The sequence below is a fragment of the Notolabrus celidotus genome, chromosome 6 (assembly GCF_009762535.1).
Source record: "Notolabrus celidotus isolate fNotCel1 chromosome 6, fNotCel1.pri, whole genome shotgun sequence".
NCBI classification, from domain to species: domain Eukaryota; kingdom Metazoa; phylum Chordata; class Actinopteri; order Labriformes; family Labridae; genus Notolabrus; species Notolabrus celidotus.
Genome location: NC_048277.1, coordinates 2,181,883 through 2,198,108, shown reverse-complemented (window position 1 = coordinate 2,198,108; position 16,226 = coordinate 2,181,883). Strand labels below are relative to the sequence as shown.

At 41.3% G+C, this 16,226-nt stretch overlaps 1 protein-coding gene across 1 annotated transcript in view; it reads left to right on the top strand.

Annotated features, from left to right (window-relative positions):
- Nucleotides 1-16,226, top strand: part of kiaa1549la (KIAA1549-like a) — a 93,106-nt gene that overhangs the window by 2,178 nt on the left and 74,702 nt on the right. Inside the window, exon 2 of the mRNA XM_034684882.1 lies at nt 14,434-15,120. Coding sequence (XP_034540773.1) covers nt 14,434-15,120 — 687 coding nt within the window. The remainder of the gene's footprint in view (nt 1-14,433; nt 15,121-16,226) is intronic.

Sequence of the window (16,226 nt, the reverse complement as noted above, 5' to 3'; positions counted from 1 at the left end):
ACGTCTACGGCAGCTCAGAGGAACCTACGAGACAAGGGAGCTCAGGGACTCCAGAAAGGTCTATGGTTAGCAGTGGTGGACAGTAGCAAAGTAAATTTACTTGAGTACAGTACTTAAGTACAGGTTTTGAGTATCTGTACTTTGAGTATTATTTTTTGGGGGGAACTTATTACTTTTACTCCTCTATATTTCTACCAGTGCTCTAGTTACTAACTACTTTATCTTTGAAGTCAGCTCATGAATTTCCTACTCTTTTCTGAAATCTGATCCTAAGACAGTAAACTGTGTTTGTGTAGTTCTGTTTGTCTCAGTGGTTTAGTCGTACCTGTATATCTCCATGGTTGAACGTGGAGCAAACACAGAGCATCACTCAGATCAGACAGTTCATGTAGAGGTGGTAATGATGTCTATAATTCTCCACCTGATCACCCATGGTCATATCTTCAGCCTGTGTTAGAGGTTTTTGAAATGAAGAATGATACGTATGGTTTGAAATGTTCTCCCTGTTTCTGCCCAAACAAACAAACATTCACTGTCCAACCTGAGAGAGCGTGTTGAGCTACATAACGTTTGTTTCATTCCAGATGAACATTTCAAACTAAGGTGTCTGTGCTTGGAGTAACTCAGTGTCTGTTTTTATTCCATGGTATAGTTTTTAGAGATTCTTGACTCAACTCATGCTTTGTGAAAATACACATTTTGAGAAGAAGTACTTTGAATACTTCAGTATTTTTAAAAGCAAGTACCCCAGGACTTTAACTCAGGTAATAATTTGACTGAACAACTTTCACTTGCATTAGAGTAATATTTGACCAGGAGTATCTATACTTTGACTTCAGTAATGAAGCTGTGTACTTTGTCCACCACTGATGGTTAGTAACTTTAATGGGCCCGGTAGAGGCGAGGTTCACTCAAAATAACAAATGTTTTTACACTTTGTGAGGTTATTTTATAGAACCAGCCTCACATATGGTTACATCTTTAAATCAACTTGTTAATGTACAAGGTTTAGAGGCATTGTCACTCTCACAGGTCATTTATAGAAACACTGGATGCTACATTTTTTCAAGTTGGTGCTCGTAACACTGACAAATTAATCGTGCTCAAGTATTTTACAAATAATTCTCTTTTAGTTTTTCAAATGGAATGATTGAATAGGAGGATACAAAAAGTCAGTAATGTAAAATCATATCTTCTGATACACCACTGTGTGTTTCAGCTCTGATTTGCTTGTTGCTCAGCTCTCTGGCTGCTCCATTTTGTACTCTGAAAATGATTTAATCCTTTTCTTGGTTAAACTGCTCGCTGAGAGCCAAAATGTCAGAAGCTGACTTTCTCGGGACCAACTCAGCTTTCCCTCTGTAATATAATGACATGCTGTCTTTCCTTTCAAACAGCTATATATAACATAATACTATGTAATAGTAACATAATATAATAGGGTGATTTGAGTTTAAAATGAAAAGCCCCTCTGAAAGCACACATGTCGTATTGACTACTTTCATGTTGAGTACAATTTTGAAAGCAGACAGATAATCTCCCTCTATCCCTCTCTCTAACTCGGTCTCAGCAGATGTGTGTCTAACATGAGTCTGGTCCTGCTGGAGGTTTCTGCCTGTTAAAGGAAGTTTGTCCTTGCCACTGTAACTTGCTAAATGCTGCAAAGTGCTCTGCTCATGGTGGATTAAGATGAGATCAGACTGAGTCCTGTCTGTAAGATGGGACTGGATCTGATCCGGTCTTGATGTTGGGTCTTTGTTAATAATAGAACATAGAGTACGGTGTAGACCTGCTCTGTTTGGAAAGAGTCTGAGGATAATGTTTGTTGGTAAATAGTGCTGTAGACATAAAGATTGATTGATTGATTGATGGATTGATGGATTGATGGATTGATTGATTGATTGATTGATTGATTGATAAGTTAAATATTGTTAATGTATTGATTTAAAGGGTGTGTATCTGCTCCCTGGTTATCTGCCTCCTATCACTCCACATATCCTCCATCATATCCTGTGTTTGTGCCACATACAGTATGAGCACACTGTTTCATGGCCTGGCCTGGAGCCTGCACAGTCTCTTATTTATTTAGTTTCAGGTCTTTGAGAGAGAAACATTATATAAATTTAATCCTGTTTTTGATGTTTGTCTCCATTCAGACTGAAATAGACATTTCAACGCTCGGCTGGTGTGTGTGATTTATGTACGATGTGTGTGTAAGCCTGTTGATGTGTGCTGAGCATGTGTTTTCTGTAACGGTCTGCCGACAAACCTCATCCTCAGTCAGATGTATTGGTCTTTGTTACCATGGAAACAGATAAGCAGCTCGTCTTTTTTACACTGTGTGTCTTTGTTTGTCATTCAGGGATGAGAATAACATCTGAACAAGTGTGAGATATTTTGCCTAATAATAACCGTAAGATGATAGAAACAGAGATAGAACATTCTCTGGACCATGAGGAGGTTTGTGGGGTTCAGGACTTCTGCCAGCTCAGTTTGCATTTTGGAGTCACCAACCATACCCACTTTATGTTTCTAGAGGTGCAGGATACATTCAAAATGTGCTTTCAGTATTTGTGCATTAAGACTTAACTTGCCTTAGTGTGTGTAGGGATGTGTGGACAGGATTGTTTTTGTGCCAAAATTGCAGTTTTCACCTAAATTATAAGGATGTGACCATAGACTGTATAAAATATGGATGTAGTATCCGTGATGTCACCCATCTGTTTCTGAAGCGCTGAGCTAGTGTGAGGTAAAGAGGCGGGCTTTGAGCCTCCTAGCCAACAGCTACAGTGTTCCCGCCTGTCAATCAAGTCAGCTGTGCCTCTCATTGGAAGACTCGTAATCTAAATATCTTCAAAATTGCAGTGTTAGAAAAAAAATTCACCCCCGGTACAGTGTGTGCCGATCGAGAAATGAGCTATCCAGACTACACTCGTCTTTTGTACCAGATTGTAAACATGTTTATTTCTGCTGTAGAGATTGTCTTCTTTGAATTGGTGTGTATGTGGTTTCTGGTACTTCCAGAGCCCAGCCTCAAGTGGATCCTCAATGAACTACAGTTTTTAACACTTCTGCAATGGACTCATGTTTTTAGACTGGAGGTTGCCGCTTGGATGTGACATCTTTGGGGTTTATACTGAACATCCATCCATATATTATCTTGACCGCTTATCCCATTTGGGGATATTTTCAGTATTAATCTACAGTGTTTCAAATAATTAAAATAAATACAAAATATTGGATGAGAAGGTGTTTCCAAACTTTTGACTGGTAGTGTATATGAATAGTTTATGATATCATCATTTATGATATTCTTCTGTATTGACCATTTACAACCCCATATCCAGAAGAGCTGGGACCCTTGTGTAACATTTTGATAAATACAGAATTGACAGTTTCCTTTCAGGCCCATCAAGGCCATCTGTTTGGGCCCTGGGTCGTCAGTCCTACTCAGGCCAAAGTATGATTGTGACTGTTGTTCATTTTCATTTTGTCTCACTGGACTTCAGGACATTCTTTAGTCCCTATAACAGTAAGAGCCTCTCTTTTTTTAAACTAGCAATTTAAAATGTGATAGCTAGCATTGATATATTTTGCTGGTAATGCAATGGAAGGATCCAGTTGGATACGGACGGTGGAGTTATTGTGTCGCTGTCAATAAACTAAGAAGAATGGGCCCATAGCATTGTAGCATTTCTAATACTGTCTCACTTTCTAATTATTCAATATAAAAGAAACCTGAATTAAAGCTGCAAGCAGCATTGAGCGGGCCTTCAATCAATCAATTAATCAATCAATCAATCAATCAATCAATCAATCAATCAATCAATCAATTAATCAATCAACCAATCAACCAATCAATCAATCAATTAATCTTTATTTGTATAGCGCCAAATCACAACAAACGTTATCTCAAGACTCTTTTACAAACAGAGCAGGTCTAGACCACTCTATGTCAAATTATGATCAGAGACCCAACACCAAGACAGGGAGAGACAAGGGAGCTCAGGGAGCCAGAAAGGTCTATGGTTAGGAACTTTAATGGGACAGGCAGGGTTAAAGTAAGTGATGAGGGGGTTGGGGGGAAGACGGTGAGATAGGATCCCAGTGTGTCAGTGCGTCAGTTCCCCCGGCAGTCTAAGCCTATAGCAGCATAACTAAGAGCTGGTCCAAGCCTGATCCAGTTCTAACTATAAGCTTTATCAAAAAGGAAAGTTTGAAGCCTACTCTTAAAAGTAGAGAGGGTGTCTGCCTCCCGGACCCTGACTGGTAGATGATTCCAAAGGAGAGGGGCCTGATAACTGAAGGTTCTACCTCCCATACTACTTTTAGAGACTTTAGGTAGGACCAGCAGGTCTGCATGTTGGGAGCGTAGTGTTCTAGAGGGGTGATAGGGCACTATGAGCTCTTTAAGATATGAAGGTGTCTGATCATTAAGAGCTTTGTAGGTCAGAAGAAGGATTCTGAATTCTAAAACTCGTAGCTTTAAGCACGTCATGGTGCAGCTAAAGTCTGGTGCAGAGCAGCCACAGAGTTGTTTCTGCTGTGGCGTCTTCATAAGAGAAAGAACAGTCATAATGGCTCTGAATTCCACATTTTCTATGAACACAACATGAAGTGTGAGCACTTCACAAAGCTTCAGGAAATCACAAAGCTCCAAAATAACATTTCCTCAGTCAGACCAGAAGCAGCTTTCTGTTCTGCTTTGTCAAGGAGCATCTTAAAGCTCTTAATGCTGCTCAGAGAAGAGCAGATCAAGGACAGAGGACTGAGGAGAGAGGACAGAAGAGGGGAATCAGAGGAGCAACGTGCACAAGACACAAGAGCAGCCGTCACAGAAGTCTTAAATTATTGAAATTACAGCTTCTAGAAATCAGACCTCCACAAAACTTAAAGTCCAAGTTTCAACATTAATAACTTTGTCTGAAAATATCTGCAGAGAAGGATAAAAATAGTTTTTATATGTTTTATAAAACATAAGGATGAAAATGTAGAGGACAAAGTGGTCGTTTTCAGTGAAGCTACATATTATTCAGGCTCTCCAACTCTGCTTAATAACCTTCATTTATCAGCAGTAAAACACTAAACACTACCCATCACATTACATTCACATTTTTAAAGTGATTCATTGAATCATTTATAGGATCATGAACTGAGGGACAGTGCGTGGTGCCAACCTACTGCCCCGTTTCTCATTATACCGGACCTTCATCCTGTTCCCATACATCTACCCTGTCCATATTTGTTCTCAGTGGAGGTTCTTGTTTCCCGTGTATTCTAAGAGCTCGGGTATAAGAGTCACATATGTTGCTCTTAGGCAGGACAGGTGGCTAGCTGTTGGAGGAGGAACAGTTCTGCATATGGTTCAGTCCTTCAAGCCATTCCACAATGTAGTATTCAATTATTAATCACTTCCTCTATTTCCATGTATCCTCGTCTTATTCCGAACCAAAGCACTGATTTTTTTTATATCAAGCATATAAAACATAACATTAGAGGCCACTGAGAAAAACACTACCTGGTTTATGACTTAACAATTAATCACATTTTAATCATGATTACAAGACGATCAAAGAAAGAAGATGGATGTTTAAAATGTATGATCTTTCTGTAGAAACAAAACTATGTGGTAATCTACTGAAAATATTAAACACTCTATCTTCTTTAAATAATGTCTTTTTATATATCATGTTTAAAAGTTAAACTCAGAATTCCTTTATGCCAAAAGGTGGTCATTGTGTGGACAGTGCTTGTTGCTAATGATGAGGCATGTTTATGATCCAGTGTGGAAACACATCTGCAGCAAAGCAGATGTAAGCAGTGTTGTGGTTGTTTGAAAAGCAGAGGGACCGAGTGAGCTTAGACAACTACAGAAGCTACAGCATTAAAGCTAGGGTTGGTAGTCATGGAAAACTAGCATGAATTTGAATGTAGCATTTCCTCGGTACTCCGTCTAACTACATTTCATACATTATGCATTCCATAAAGCAACATGCAGTCTTTTTATTATTTAAAGGTGACATATCATGCAAAATGGACTTTTTAATGGTTCTTTACCTGAAATATGTGTCCCTGGCATGTCTACAAACCCCCCGAGAATGAAAAAAATCCATTCTGCCCCTGTTCTGATTTCTACACCTTTCTGTAAATGTGTGTGAAACCAGCCGTTTCAGACTTCAGTGTTTTTGTTACGTAACAACAATATCCGGTCTGTCACGGAGTCAGAGCTCGGAGCTTGTTCAGCCCATAGACTGTATAAAATACAACTCAACCCCTCCTCTGTTTTTCATTACCTGCACACATGTGTGCTAACAAGGAGCTTAGGAGGGAGGCATGCTAGTTGTAGGCTGTCTTAAAGGTGACATATCACGCTTTTTTCATCAATATATATTGGTCTAAGAGGTCCCCAAAACATGTCTTTAAAGTTTATGCTCAAAAAAACACTTTGAAATCAGATTTTGGTCTGCCTGAAAAACCCTCTTCTTCAGTCCTCCTCAGAACACTCTGTTTTCTCTCTGACCATGCCCCCTCAGGAAGTGGATGTGGTCTCGGCTCTCCAGCACGTTGATCTAATGTTTACATGTTGGCTGAATATACACGGCTGCTCAGAGATCACGTTACTTCAACCCTCTGAATCTGATCCAGAATCTGATCCTGATGGAGAGGCGCCTGTAGCAGGACCTTTCTGAAGGATTGGTCACAGATTTAGTGTTTCTTGTTGTTTTATTTATCAGTATGTCGACGTGTGTCTTGGTACACAGCTACAGCTACAGCTACAGCTACAGCTACGAACATATAGCTAAGTGGCTATGCTAATTAGTGCTAGCACTTATCCATGATAAATAAAATTCATCCACTAGATCTTCAAATCTGCAGACGTGGGGAGTAAAACCGACCTTTGTGTTTATTAAGACAGCCTACAACTAGCATGCCTCCCTCCTAAGCTCCTTGTTAGCACACATTTGTGCAGGTAATGAAAAACGGAGGAGGGATTCAGTATTATTTTATACAGTCTATGGGCTGAACAAGCTCCGAGCTCTGACTCCGTGACAGACCGGATATTGTTGTTACGTAACAAAAACACTGAAGTCTGAAACGGCTCGTTTCACACATATTTACAGAAAGGTGGAGAAATCAGAACAGGGGCAGAATGGATTTTTTTCATTCTCGGGGGGTTTGTAGACATGCCAGGGAAACATATTTCAGGTAGAGAACCATTAAAAAGACGATTTTGCATGATATGTCACCTTTAATAAACACAAAGGTCGGTTTTACTCCCCACGTCTGCAGATTTGAAGATCTAGTGGATGATTTTTATTTATCATGGATAAGTGCTAGCGCTAGTTAGCATAGCCACATAGCTACATGTTTGTAGCTGTGTACCAAGACACACGTCAACATGATAAATAAAACAACAAGAAACACTAAATCTGTGACCAGTGGTTCAGAAAGGTCCTGCTACAGGCGCCTCTCCATCAGGATCAGATTCTGGATCAGATTCAGAGGGTTGAAGTAACGTGATCTCTGAGCAGCCGTGTATATTCAGCCAACATGTAAACATTAGATCAACGTGCTGGAGAGCCGAGACCACATCCACTTCCTGAGGGGGCGTGGTCAGAGAGAAAACAGAGTGTTCTGAGGAGGACTGAAGAAGAGGGTTTTTCAGGCAGACCAAAATCGGATTTCAAAGTGTTTTTTTGAGCATAAACTTTAAAGACATGTTTTGGGGACCTCTTAGACCAATATATATTGATGAAAAAAGCGTGATATGTCACCTTTAAGATCATGTTTAAATGACATAATGAGGTATATTTAGAGTAGACATTGAGATATTTATAACGTATATTGTGTTTTTTATATATGTAACCTGCTGTATCATGATGATTGATTCAAGATTCAAGATTCACAGATTCTTTTGTATTTTCATACTCAGTGAAACGAAGTAGTTTCTCAACCAGCTTGACAGTGCAAAATAAAAAGACTCTAAAATGACTGGCTGAATGTTGCCATGGCTCCCTAATAAATAATTGTCTTTTAATCATTGATTTCCACTAAAAATTGAACAATTCAGAGAAGAAATATACAATACATGAGTTGTTTTGTTGTGTAGTAGATACAGAATATGTGTGACGTTGGCGTGCAATATGGAAAAAAAAAAATAGTTTCTATATTTGAAATTACTTTTGGAAACATTTGAGGTAAACTCAAAGTTTAATACGCTAAAAATGTTGTTTTTATGTTTGAGTTTGTTAAAAAAAAAAAAAAGAAGCTATGAAATACCTGATGTATTAAATATGATACAAATTAAAAACTCATTTATGAAAATTGATATTTAATTTCTTTTTTTTATTCATCAGAAGGTCCAATAAACACTTCATTTACAAAGAATTAGAATTATCTGGCAATCATTTGATGGTTCAGGCTTTACAGGGTTAAAGATGAAGGCCAACAGACTGTATGATAGGAGTCATCTCTAACTGTAAAGTGATGAGACTGAAAATACTCCATACTGAAAAGTATGTGTCCTGTGTCCAGCTGTTTCATCATTATCTAATACAGTAAAGCTTAGCTGCTTCTGTAAACTGTCAGTGTTTTACTCTTACATATGATACTGCTGCTGTATCATCCTTGAGGCCGTTCAGGTTTTAAATTCTGAAGCCGTCATGTTTGGCCAAATGTTAGAGGCCATGGTGGGCCAAAGGGCCAGGGTAGATTCTTTGTTGCATGCCATCCCTGGCAACAAAAAGGTCTGTAGGGAATGTTTTTAAAACTAGAATACTAAAAAAACCTCAAGAAGTCAGCGGTGTGGTGACATTTTCTCAGAAACAATGAAAAGAAGGTCAGGCATAAACTTTGCCCACAGCAGTTTGCTTCTCACAGCTCAACAACCAACATGGCATATCAGAATCAGAGCCAGAGTCAGCAGTACTTTATTTATCCCAGGGGGGGAATTCAGTCATTACAGTTGCTCTGTACACAATAAGTTATACAAATACAATAATAAGCTGTGTAGAAAATAAATACATGGTTGAAGTCCCTGGAGATCAAGAAGAGGGCACTCTGGTGGTCTGTCTGGAGATCAGGAAGAGGGCATTTTGGTGGTCTGTCTGGAGATCAGGAAGAGGGCACTCTGGTGGTCTGTCTGGAGATCAAGAAGAGGGCACCCTGGTGGTCTGTCTGGAGATCAGGAAGAGGGCACTCTGGGGGTCTGTCTGGAGATCAGGAAGAGGGCACTCTGGTGGTCTGTCTGGAGATCAAGAAGAGGGCACTCTGGTGGTCTGACTGGAGATCAGGAAGAGGGCACTCTGGTGGTCTGTCTGGAGATCAGGACGAGGGCACTCTGGGGGTCTGTCTGGAGATCAGGAAGAGGGCACTCTGGGGGTCTGTCTGGAGATCAGGAAGAGGGCACTCTGGTGGTCTGTCTGGAGATCAGGAAGAGGGCACTCTGGTGGTCTGTCTGGAGATCAGGAAGAGGGCACTCTGGTGGTCTGTCTGGAGATCAAGAATAGGGCACTCTGGTGGTCTGTCTGGAGATCAAGAAGAGGGCACTCTGGTGGTCTGTCTGGAGATCAAGAAGAGGGCACTCTGGTGGTCTGTCTGGAGATCAAGAAGAGGGCACTCTGGTGGTCTGTCTGGAGATCAGGAAGAGGTCACTCTGGTGGTCTGTCTGGAGATCAAGAAGAGGGCACTCTGGTGGTCTGTCTGGAGATCAGGAAGAGGGCACTCTGGTGGTCTGTCTGGAGATCAAGAAGAGGGCACTCTGGTGGTCTGTCTGGAGATCAGGAAGAGGGCACTCTGGTGATCTGTCTGGAGATCAGGAAGAGGGCACTCTGGTGGTCTGTCTGGAGATCAGGAAGAGGGCATTCTGGCTGTCTGACTGGAGATCAGGAAGAGGGCACTCTGGTGGTCTGACTGGAGATCAGGAAGAGGGCACTCTGGTGGTCTGTCTGGAGATCAAGAAGAGGGCACTCTGGTGGTCTGTCTGGAGATCAGGAAGAGGGCACTCTGGTGGTCTGTCTGGAGATCAGGAAGAGGGCACTCTGGTGGTCTGTCTGGAGATCCGGAAGAGGGTACTCTGGTGGTCTGTCTGGAGATCAGGAAGAGGGCACCCTGGTGGTCTGTCTGGAGATCAAGAAGAGGGCACCCTGGTGGTCTGTCTTGAGATCAGGAAGAGGGCACTCTGGTGGTCTGTCTGGAGATCAGGAAGAGGGCACTCTGGTGGTCTGTCTGGAGATCAGGAAGAGGGCACTCTGGTGGTCTGTCTGGAGATCAGGAAGAGGGCACCCTGGTGGTCTGTCTGGAGATCAAGAAGAGGGCACCCTGGTGGTCTGTCTGGAGATCAGGAAGAGGGCACTCTGGTGGTCTGTCTGGAGATCAAGAAGAGGGCACTCTGGTGGTCTGTCTGGAGATCAGGAAGAGGGCACTCTGGTGGTCTGTCTGGAGATCAGGAAGAGGGCACTCTGGTGGTCTGTCTGGAGATCAGGAAGAGGGCACTCTGGTGGTCTGTCTGGAGTCTATCTATGGCAGCATTGAGAACGTTGGACGCTGTAGTCAGGTTGGCAGAGGGGGGATGTAAACAGCTACCAGTATGACATGTGAGATCTCCCTGTGCAGATAATATGGTCGGAGGCCCACAGCGCTCTCGCTGCTATCCCGGTCTGCCTGGACAGTCTGGAAGCCGTCAATAGAGACGTTGTGGTCAGGAATATCCTGATGCAGACACGTTTCTGTGAAGCACACCATGCTACATTCCTGAAACTCTGTCTGACTCCTGGCTAGTCCTGTTTGCTCGTCCATCTTATTATGCAGAGATCTCACGTTGCCCATGATGAGAGAGGAGAGACACAGCTTCTTTCTCCTCTCCATAAACCTCTGTCTCCTTATACCAGCTCTCCTCCTCGTATGAGCTGGCCGTCTTCAGCTCAACCAGCTGAGCATTAGTGTTAAGCGATTGGCTTAATAATTTTTTCTTTGGCATATATTTCATTTTGGCTTCAGGTTTATTGTGTTTTGGAGATTAATGGCGCTTTTTGTTTTAGGTTATAAGTCAGGCTGTAGTCAAGAGACTGTGGTCGACTGGAATCACTGACCAGTCAACTGGTCCCACTGTCCAAAATTCACCATGCCATGCTGGTTGAAAAGCAAACAGCTGTTAGAAAAGTTTACACTCCACCTTCTTGTCATTGTTTTTAAGAAAACGTCACCACACCGCTGACTTTTCTGACAAGGTGTCCAATATTAGGTCTGCAGCTTCAGGACCACCATTCTGGAACCGCATCTCTAGGACTGGTGTGTTGTTGCAGCAATTAGACACTAAAAATGAAACAAAGAGACTCTTTGAATTGTGTTCCTGGACGTGGTACTGAATCTGCAGCCCACGAGTCTGCATATGTATGCTTCGCTGTTCTGCAGTCTCCTCCAGAATGGGAGAGTCCAAAGCCACGTTATCTTTCTGTTTAACTTTCTGTCCACAGAAAAATATATCACAATCACTTCCAATCAATCAATCAATCAATCAATCAATCAATCAATCAATCAATCAATCAATCAATCAATCAATCTTTATCTATTTATGTAGCACCTTTCAAATCAAATGCAGTTCAAAGAGCTTTACAGCGACTGAAAACAAGAAAGAAGCACAAATAAAATAATTTCAAGACATTTTAAAAAACATAAATGGGTTTTAAAGTAGAGACTAATGCACACTAACAACAATTAAGTATATGTAATTAAAAATAAGTTAAAGCATCAAAATAACATAAAGAATATAAATAGCTCAAATAAATACATATCAAAGGGTAAGGATAAAAGTTAAAGATAAATAAAGGCACTAAAAATAACACTAAAACTGAGTATAGAAATAATTAAAAAAGAAATAGTTAAAATAGAATAACTAAAATAATTAAACAACATTAAAATCAATATAAAACATAGAACACAACACACAAAATATTCTAACTCATAATCAATGTTGTTTTCTATCACTAAAGTGAAATACTACATCAGGTCTCCCTCCCCCTGCAAATCAAGGATTAAAGGTGACATATCACGCTTTTTTCATCAATATATATTGGTCTAAGAGGTCCCCAAAACATGTCTTTAAAGTTTATGCTCAAAAAAACACTTTGAAATCAGATTTTGGTCTGCCTGAAAAACCCTCTTCTTCAGTCCTCCTCAGAACACTCTGTTTTCCCTCTGACCACGCCCCCTCAGGAAGTGGGTGTGGCCTCGGCTGTCCAGCACGTTGATCTAATGTTTACATGTTGGCTGAATATACACAGCTGCTCAGAGATCGCGTTACTTCAACCCTCTGAATCTGATCCTGACGGAGAGGCGCCTGCAGCAGGACCTTTCTGGTCAGAGATTGGTCAGAGATTTTAGTGTTTCTTGTTGTTTTATTTATCAGTATGTAGACGTGTGTCTTGGGACACAGCTACGAACATGTAGCTATGTGGCTATGCTAACTAGCGCTAGCACTTATCCATGACAAATAAAAATCATCCACTAGATCTTCAAATCTGCAGACGTGGGGAGTAAAACCGACCTCTGCCAGAAAGGCAGCGGGACCTTTTCTGAAGGATTGGTCACAGATTTAGTGTTTCTTGTTGTTTTATTTGTCAGTATGTCGACGTGTGTCTTGGTACACAGCTACAGCTACGACATGTAGCTATGTAGCTATGCTAACTAGTGCTAGCACTTATCCATGATAAATAAAAATCATCCACTAGATCTTCAAATCTGCAGACGTGGGGAGTCAAACCGACCTTTGTGTTCATTAAGACATTCTACAAATAGCATGCCTCCCTCCTAAGCTCCTTGTTAGCACACATTTGTGCAGGTAATGAAAGACGGGGGAGGGATTCAGTATTATTTTATACAGTCTATGGGCTGAACAAGCTCCAAGCTCTGACTTTGTAGACATGCCAGGGACACATTTTTCAGGTAGAGAACCATTAAAAAGTCAATTTTGCATGATATGTCACCTTTAAGATCTTCTCTCCTATGAAAGTCACACATGTGACTGTCCATCCAATGAGGTTTGGTCATATAAGAGCTCATTGACTTAATACTTTACAGACTCACTGGAGGATGTCAGCCCTAGATAATTAAAGGTCTACCCTGAAAAAGGCATTGTCTGAATGCAAGGATATGATGCTCCATAACCTGAAAAATATTGCTTGCATTAATGGTATCCTCTTTAGAACGGAGGACACAGCGTCCAGGATTTCTAAAAGAATGTCTAGTTTTGATTCGACAGACCACAGGACAGTTAACACTTCGCCTCAATCAATCTTAAACAGGCTCAGGTCCAGAGAAGTCTCTGTGTTTCTGCATCATGTTTAGTTTCCTTTTTGCATGGTTCAGTTTCAACCTGCGTTTGTTGATGCAAATAAATACAAATGTTCTTAGAAGTGATTTAAAGAAGACGTAGAGGTGTCTCCAGACTCTCTGAATCTTTTAATTACATGATGTACTGTAGACGATGAAATGCACTAATTCTTTGCAGTTGTATGGTGAGGAACATTATTCTGAACTCATTGAACAGTTCGCTCATGCAGTGTCCCCGTCATGCTACTTTATTATCATTTCACAGCCTCTTCAGTGTTATTTTCTGTCCCTGTCTCAAGAGCTTTGAAACCTGCTGCTTTTTCATTTTCAACATCTGATATTCTCTCTGTGCCCTGTTTTCATTACATTCATCTGTTATTATTAACACTATTCAGCATCCACCCTGATATGGAATTGGGGTCGTAGAAATGAAGGAACCTGATGTGAATAACTTAAAAAGTCTAGAGTGGATGTACATCTGTAAGTCTAGTAATGTGCAAGGAACTTTACCCCTGAACTACGTGCATTTTGACCGGAGGAACCAGGGTCTAAATTTACGAATGCGTCTCTCCCGGTGTTAAGGTTTTAAAAGTGACCCTGTAAACTTGAGACCTTCAGCTGAACATGTCACAGAGGGAGTTTCTGGGAATGCAAACTAGTTTAGTTTTTATTAAGATTTCAAAATATCCTCATCAGATATTTGATGATGGTCTAAAGACGTTTATGAGGGATGCATCCGGCTGAAAGTCTCCAGTTAACAGGGTCGCTGTTTAAACCAAAACACCGGCCGATCTCTGCCACGGCTTTTTGAGTTCAAAAGGATTTTAAAACCTTGTATAAATGTCTTTGCACATGAACCTTTTAGTTCAGGGGAAAGTAGTCCTGGGGGCTAAAAGACCCCTGAACTCTTCTCGTCAAAATGCACCTTTAGATGATGCTCATGTGCTTTTATGAAATAATCTCATGTATGTACTAATGTGTGTGCACATTAGCTTTCCTCTGCCCCAGGTGTGTGTTTGTGTGAAAATGAAGAGTGTTTTCTTCTGCCTAACATCCTCCTGAAACTATTTTTCTGCTCTATCTCTCCTCCACCTGTCCCTCCAGCTTCCTTTCCTCCAGCTGATGAAGGTCACGCTGTTTCCCTGAGGCTCGCTGCTTTGCATTCCAACCTCTCAGCCAGCCTGAGGACTGTAGGGAGAGCTCGGGTCAGAGACAAAGATGTGGTGATGGGGGCTGGAGTTGTACCCGGAGCTTGGCCCGAGGGTCCGATGCTTGCAGAAGAACCAGCAGCGGTTATCCCTGAAACAGAAGCTGGGGCAGGTGGGAAAGTCTCTGCAGAGCGCAGGATAAAAACAGGCACCGGTGCCTCGGCTGCAGTCAGAGCTGAGAGGAGACTTGGAGAACGAGAGAGGGGTGACCCACCGAGTGTGTCCAGTGACCCGGCTGCCTGGCTGCGGCAGCACAGGCTGCAGACACGCAGAGAGCAGGCAGCTTCCTCATCACTTCCCTCCATGTTAGCAGAGACAGATGTGCTACAGAAACCAGCATCGGGGAAACCATTAGGACTGTTGTCCAAAGCTGCCTGGGCAAAAAGCTCCTCTGCGTCTTTATCCAAAGCCCCCTCCTCTTCCTCATTGTCCTCTACAACCAAAGCTCCCTCTTTGCCTTCCTCATCCTCTCCTCCAACCCTTCCTCCCAGTAACAGAGAAAGTCACACAGCAAGAGCAGTCAGCGTCGCTCTGCTTTTGGACAACAGCAACTCCTCCAGCAGCAACAGCAGCACTAGTTTGGGTAGGTACCTGCTCGTCCTCTTCCTCAGCATCATGGCCGGTCCTGTCAGTCTGTCTGTCACTATCAAAGGGACTACATCAAGTTATTCCTTATATGGAATATGTTTTAACTTCCAGGACAATATTGAATAAATGTAGTATCTCACTGCTAATCACATCACAACACGTCACAACACAATATGTAAGGAGACAATAAAAGGTGAACTGAACCTCCTCCAGTCTTTGAGGTAAATGATTCATGCCTCCTTACTAACCTGCCATGTGTCAAATTTAAAATGACAGTGTTTATATTTGGATCCCTACATCTCAGTGAAGTAGAATTAAAAGCAATCTATTTTGTATTAATGCACATCAGTACATGTTAACTTGTACGGCAGAGGATTAGAGCCACTGAAAAAAAATAAAAAGTAAGGTCTAATACATTTTTTTTTTCTGACAAAAGATTTCAGAATTCTGACTTTAATCTCAGAATTCTGACTTCTTTTCAGAATTCTGAGACTAAAGTCAGAATTCTGAGATTAAAGGCAGAATTCTGACTTCAAATTCAGAATTCTGAATTCAATCTCAGAATTCTGACTTTTTCCCATTCCAATACTTAAAGAAATATACTGGACATTTTTGTTTTGTTTTCAGTGGCCTTAATCCTCTACCGTAAACTTGACATTCAATTTGGAGCTTATGTTTATGTTTATATTTATTTGCACAATTAAAAAAATACACACAAAAAAAGAACACAGATAAATAATAGACTGTGCAGGAAGAGGCAGACAACTCAGAGAGCTTATTTGAAGCCTCCACCCAAAAGTGTTCTAATATCAAAAATTTAATTAAAATTACTAAATTGACACATAAAGACAAGAGTTGATACTAAAAATAAAATAACATAAAAATATACTAAATTAAAGCTGCAAGCAGCAATGAACGGGCTCTTGCACATCTGTCACAACCGCCTGATGTGTAGCAGGATTGGCCGGTGCAGCAGGTGTTGCTGTGCTGTTCCTAATTAGGCCTATGCTCCAACACTGGTCATTAGGAGTGTAACGGTACACAAACATTTCGGTTTGGCTTGGATCAGCATTTTGAAGCTTTAGTTCGGTTTTTTTGGTA